This window comes from Melanostigma gelatinosum (genome assembly GCF_949748355.1).
Source record: "Melanostigma gelatinosum genome assembly, chromosome: 17".
In the NCBI taxonomy this organism is placed as follows: Eukaryota; Metazoa; Chordata; class Actinopteri; order Perciformes; family Zoarcidae; genus Melanostigma; species Melanostigma gelatinosum.
The window spans coordinates 15,610,555-15,616,165 of record NC_136650.1 but is presented as its reverse complement, the minus strand read 5'-3'; the positions used below and the strand labels follow the sequence as shown (position 1 = coordinate 15,616,165).

At 40.4% G+C, this 5,611-nt stretch overlaps 1 protein-coding gene across 1 annotated transcript; it reads left to right on the top strand.

The window, feature by feature from the left end:
- Positions 1-252: 252 nt before the first annotated feature.
- On the top strand, positions 253-4,495 carry hoxa13a (homeobox A13a; the record flags this gene model as incomplete). Its single annotated transcript, XM_079287646.1, has 2 exons — positions 253-1,036; positions 1,553-4,495. 2 exons carry the CDS (start codon positions 253-255, stop codon positions 1,798-1,800), a joined length of 1,032 nt encoding a protein of 343 aa, XP_079143772.1. The 3' UTR covers positions 1,801-4,495.
- Positions 4,496-5,611: the final 1,116 nt, after the last annotated feature.

Genomic DNA, 5,611 nt, shown 5'->3' with positions numbered 1-5,611 from the left:
ATTTATTATCCAAATCAAACATGTTCTACTCTGAAATACAACCTAATTTGAATATAATATTAGGCTCTTATGTGTGTCTTACTGTTTACGAATAAAGAAACATCCATCTCAACAGAATGAAACACGGCGAAAGCCAAATCAAATAGGTACGGTCACCCTACTTCGCCGCATTTTTCTCCATTTAATTATCTGTACAGGGCGATGTTTACCGTCCTCTTTGCATAACCTTGTCACGTGATATCATCTAGACCAATGACGGCTCAACCTCTGCGCTCTTGTGCGCGTCAGAGTGGTATTACTCTCTGGGAACCAGTATCTCCTTTTCTCAGTCTCTGTGCTTTTTTAAAAAGAGCCAGAAGCTTCAATGTTGGATGCCGTGCTATGACAACATCACTGCTCCTCCGTCCTCGCTGGGTCGACCCGTCGGTGATGTTCCTCTACGACAACGGCGGAGGTTCCGATGAAGTCAAGAACATGGAGGGTTTTGCTGGTGGCAACTTTGCTGCGAGCCAGTGTCGGAATCTGATGGCGCACCCCGCGTCCCTGGCACCCAGCACGGCTTATTCGTCAAGCGACGTGCCCACCTCCGGTATTGGCGAGTCAGTGAAACAATGCAGCCCTTGCTCTGCAGCTCAGAATTCCTCCAGCGCGTCCCTGCCATATGGGTATTTCGGTAGCGGTTATTATCCGTGCAGAATGTCGCATCACAGCAGCATTAAGTCATGCGGAGCGCAGCCCCCCTCCGCGTATGGAGAAAAATACATGGACACGTCTGCCTCGAGTGACGACTTCACCTCCCGGGCAAAGGAATTCGCTTTTTATCCGACCTACTCCACAGGCCCCTACCAACCTGTCCCCAGCTACCTGGACGTTCCTGTCGTGCCAACTCTCAGTCAGTCAGAGGCCAGACACGAGTCCCTGATACCTATGGAGACCTACCAACCGTGGACTCTCGCCACCAACGGCTGGAACGGCCAGGTTTACTGCGCCAAGGAGCAGCCCCAGCCCGGCCACATGTGGAAGTCCTCTATACAAGGTAGGCTACATCCCTCAATGTCCAGCTGTTGGACAGAGCTGCTGCTTGACATGTTGGTTTGTTACCACACAGAATGGGGTGTTTGAAATGTCAGTTGCTGTGTCAACCTGCTGAACAAACAGCAGAACAAATAGCTTGGAAACCAACTTACTGAAGTAATGGAATGGGGAAAAACTATTTTAGTTTCCTTAAAAGTGAAGACATAATCTCAGCGCAGAGAGATTTTCTAAAATGTATTGATCATCTTTATTTGAATTAATCAACCGCCATTATCAAATAGTATGTCAACCTTATTTTAACTTGTTTTATAATATAACACATCACTCTCCATAGCTATTCTAGAAATATTTGATTTGATTATATAGCTAGTGGAAATGTGTGGCTCAGTAATAAACTAATTACCGTTTATTGATCAAATTCAATTTTGACAGTTACATGTTAAACTGAACCACTTATTGAGAAGCAGCTCATGACAGCATATTTTGTCTCTCTCTTTTTTTTTTTTTTTTTTAAAAGACGCGGTGTCCCACACCGGAGGAGAGTCTGGCTCTTATCGACGTGGAAGAAAGAAGCGCGTGCCATACACCAAGGTGCAACTGAAGGAACTCGAGCGCGAGTACGGTGCCAATAAATTTATCACGAAGGACAAGAGGAGGAGGATATCTGCCCAGAGCAACCTGTCCGAGAGACAGGTCACGATATGGTTTCAGAACAGACGCGTAAAGGAGAAGAAAGTTGTCAACAAATTGAAACCCATCAGCTAGTTTGTTTATATTTGTATTATGGACAATAGGCTATCTATGGGATATACACTAGACACGCACACACACACACACACACACACACACACACACACACACACACACACGCACACGCATGTATATGCGCGCGTTTGGACTCATGGATTGGAACACCAAAACTCCTTTCTGACTGAACATGATTTATTTGTAAGTTACCAAATGATTTCCCGGATCTTCTGGAACAAAATTTCTGAGGCCTATTGAATACTGGACCCTCCTGACACTTGCTGTTGAATGGCTTTTTGTTTAAAGAGTCAAGTGGAGAGAAAAAGACAAAACATATAGCTGCCGTTTTTGTGAATAGTTTTATTTTCTTTTTTTCTCCCTCTCTTCCCGACATGCTCACTCAACACAGGAAAACGGACCCCAGTTCAGAGGTGTGCGCCACCGAGCTACGCCTTTATCTGCAACTTTATCGACGGTGATAAAAATGCAAACGATTCACAGGAAGTGATGGTGTTAGGGATTTGGACCTTGGAAATGTTAAATATTAATCTCTACTGGCTTCCTTTTTTAAAACCTAACTCACATGCTTCGCTTGTATGACATTTAGTCTGTGAACCCGTGCTCTCATCCATATCCAATCCATGGTGCAGTTATAACGCTTAGATAATCGTTTGGGATATGTGATCATGTCAATCATAGCTTTTTAGAATGTATTCATGTGGTTGTATAAAGTAAATTCCGGCTTGTTATCCAGGTCATTTGTGTGTGAGTCCAGTATGTCGGTGTTAAAGTCCGTCCCAATAAAATATGGACTTTGTTGAACTATATCTAGTTATGTTGAACATGTACCAATTTCATGGCATGACACGATGCTAGCTCAGTTTACACTTTTATTTCATCTTTTTTGGCGAATTTGCTCCTCCATTATCGCTGCACTTTTTAAAAACGGTTTTAATGCCCATACTTCTGCTGCATGTGACAACTATGGTTTAAATGGTGTCTTGTGGCTGCTTTTCTGGGTTTGTAGCAGCTTTCTTTATCCAGAAGAAGGCTACTTTTGGCAAATTTCTATTTTGAAAGTCCAATATTTGCAATGTGTCGTAGAGTTCTGTGTGGCTCTGGGAAAAGAGGAAATTAGTTAGTTGAGGCTGGTTTGTGTTGAAATATAGGCTGACATTGCCATCTAGCGGCGACTTTATGATCATAACCAAAGGAATTATCAATGGTCAAATAGTGCTCTACAGACTTTACTTGATAATAATTATAATAATTATGTTAATGATAATAATTACAGTTATTTCATTTTCATTTAATTCTATAATCATTTTCTGTTGATTTGGTCTGTGATCGAGACAGCTACTGTAATAAACCAACGCAGGTGTAAATATCAGGAACAACTTTATTTTAATAATAAACATATGGCCTATTAAACACAAAACACATTTCCTCTTGCTCATTCGTGACTAACACTACAAATAATCACTTCTATGTTTTTCAAATTTTTTTAATGTTTGCACGGACATTTAATATTGAAGGGTAGTGAGGTGAAGTTGTGTATTTTATTTCTCCAAATATATTTCGTAGGGCTTTTGTTACACGTTGAAAGTAATATCCATACAGTTCGAAGTTACTTCCTAAATTCTAGTCACCCTTTTAATAAATTCCTGTCATATTTAGGCCTGCATTGCCTTATTGGGTTGAGTTTACTGAGATGCAGCTATAGTTTACATTTACGTTGAAAGTTGCTATGTGTATCTTTATTCTGATCAAAGAAAATGACTTATTGAATTGTCAGCTTGAAAACCGAATTTGTGACTCCATTTAATGAAATTTGGGCAACTATTTTTAAACGGCGCAGGCCACCGCGTCAATCAGTTTTGTACGACTGGAACATATTAGCCTATACTTTACGCACTCAACTGCGTTATTTTGTTCCTACCTTAAGCTAGCCATAATAACTATGAGTGTGTAAATATTCAAAGGCCTATTCACAACTGTCAGAATGCAAAATAAATAATTATATTTGATTTGTTACAATATCTGTAAGCTTTCTATTGTTATTGGGTTCATCGCGAACAAGAAATCAAAACATAATTAGTCGTAAAACACTCTCGGTCACCGTGATGAAAATATGTTTTGTTCTAAAATGTATTGATGTAATGTTGAATATTAATTTGGTGCAATACCTGCAGGATTCGTGGAAATGTTTTGCATGGCAATGCGTCACTTAAAAAACGGGCCATATAGAAAAATATCTGTGCTGTCAAGATGAGGTGAATTGCACTTTTAATTCAATATAATTCAAACTGAGTTAATTTTAACTTTTTGCAGTTTCGTGGTGTTGAAACAACCCCAACCTGTGCTTGTAGAAACGTATTAACTGCGTCCCCAGTTACGCGCATCGTTCATTGTTCACTGACATTTGGGACTTGTGTGAATGTAGACTTGTTCTCGAAGATTTTCCTTTTCAATTGCAGTTGTTACGCAGCTAACCACGCAACCAAGAACGCAACTTCCACAATGTTTGTTTTGACTGCTTTAATGAATGTGATTCAGTCTTACTGGCAGTGAATTGTCAAACCAAATCCCTCCTTATTCCAGATCCTCTATCTGGCCTTCACACCTTAGGTTGCCTGAATTACTTGGCGATTTAACTGTTTTATCCAATTTTGTTATAGAACTTGTCTTCATTCAATAATTGAAAGCACATATCCTACTCTGTACGTACGACTTATCAATCCTTTTTTTTCTTCTTTTTTTTTACTTTTTGCAATAATTGAAAGCATAGACCTGTGGCTTATTTATTATATTTGTTAGTTGTTGCTTTGCATGCGCTATAAGCCTAAACGTGAATAGCTTTACTGACTAGAAAACTAATTATCTTTTTTTGAATTAAAAATTCTATAAATCCTTATCCAGAACCTATGCTAAATTATTTGGCTGCTATAAATATCATTAAGCCTATTATTGTCCGTTTTATTAGTTGTAGTTGTGATTTTAAAACAAAATGTTTTGGCTGTTAGTTTTATATGTAGGCTACATATTGTTGTATTGAATGTTTTGGATTTTTTAACAAATAACATCTCATCTAAGTGGGAGTTTTTTCAACATTTGTAACATGCTCGTTGATGAGTTTCATTTACGATAAATAGTTCAGCCTCCTTGTTTCAGTTTTGTAAAAATGGCAAATGTTCAGTAACGTCAGCGAACACGATTAGGGATTATTTACACGGTCGACTAAAGGTTGGATTCTTTCCTAAACTTGTTAGCAGTCAGATCTGGTGTTTATATCTACACGGCCAGCTGGCTGATTGAGAGAAACACCACATAAATGTGAGACAGAAGCATACGCCCGCGAGCACGGCTTGCAGCGTCGCCCTGGTCCCACGTCCTCTGACGTAGGCACGGCGGGGCGCGCACGTGTTACACAATAAACTCAGAGATGGGATAAATGTGTGATGTCTGACTGCTCAGTGCGTCTTGTAGTCCAGAAAACACCAACGAGCGGAAGAGCTGACGCTGTAGAGCGGAAGTTGAGTGCAGTCACGTGATCAGCTAGGCAGCTCATTGGCTGCAAACGAGCACAGCCACATTTTATTGGTTCGTGAGGACCAAAACAACGCTACAGGTCCCGCCTCCACTCTGACACATAGCGTGACAGTCCAAAGCTCACAGCACAATGCTCCGCCCATCACTCCTCCTCCTAACGTCTTTGACGCACAGCACGTCGGGACTGTGCAAAAATTGAGTTCTGCCGCCACACTAAGGCAAAAATAGTGAATTACAGTTCATTTCAGTTTTCAAAAAGGGTTCAATTTAGCCTATTATT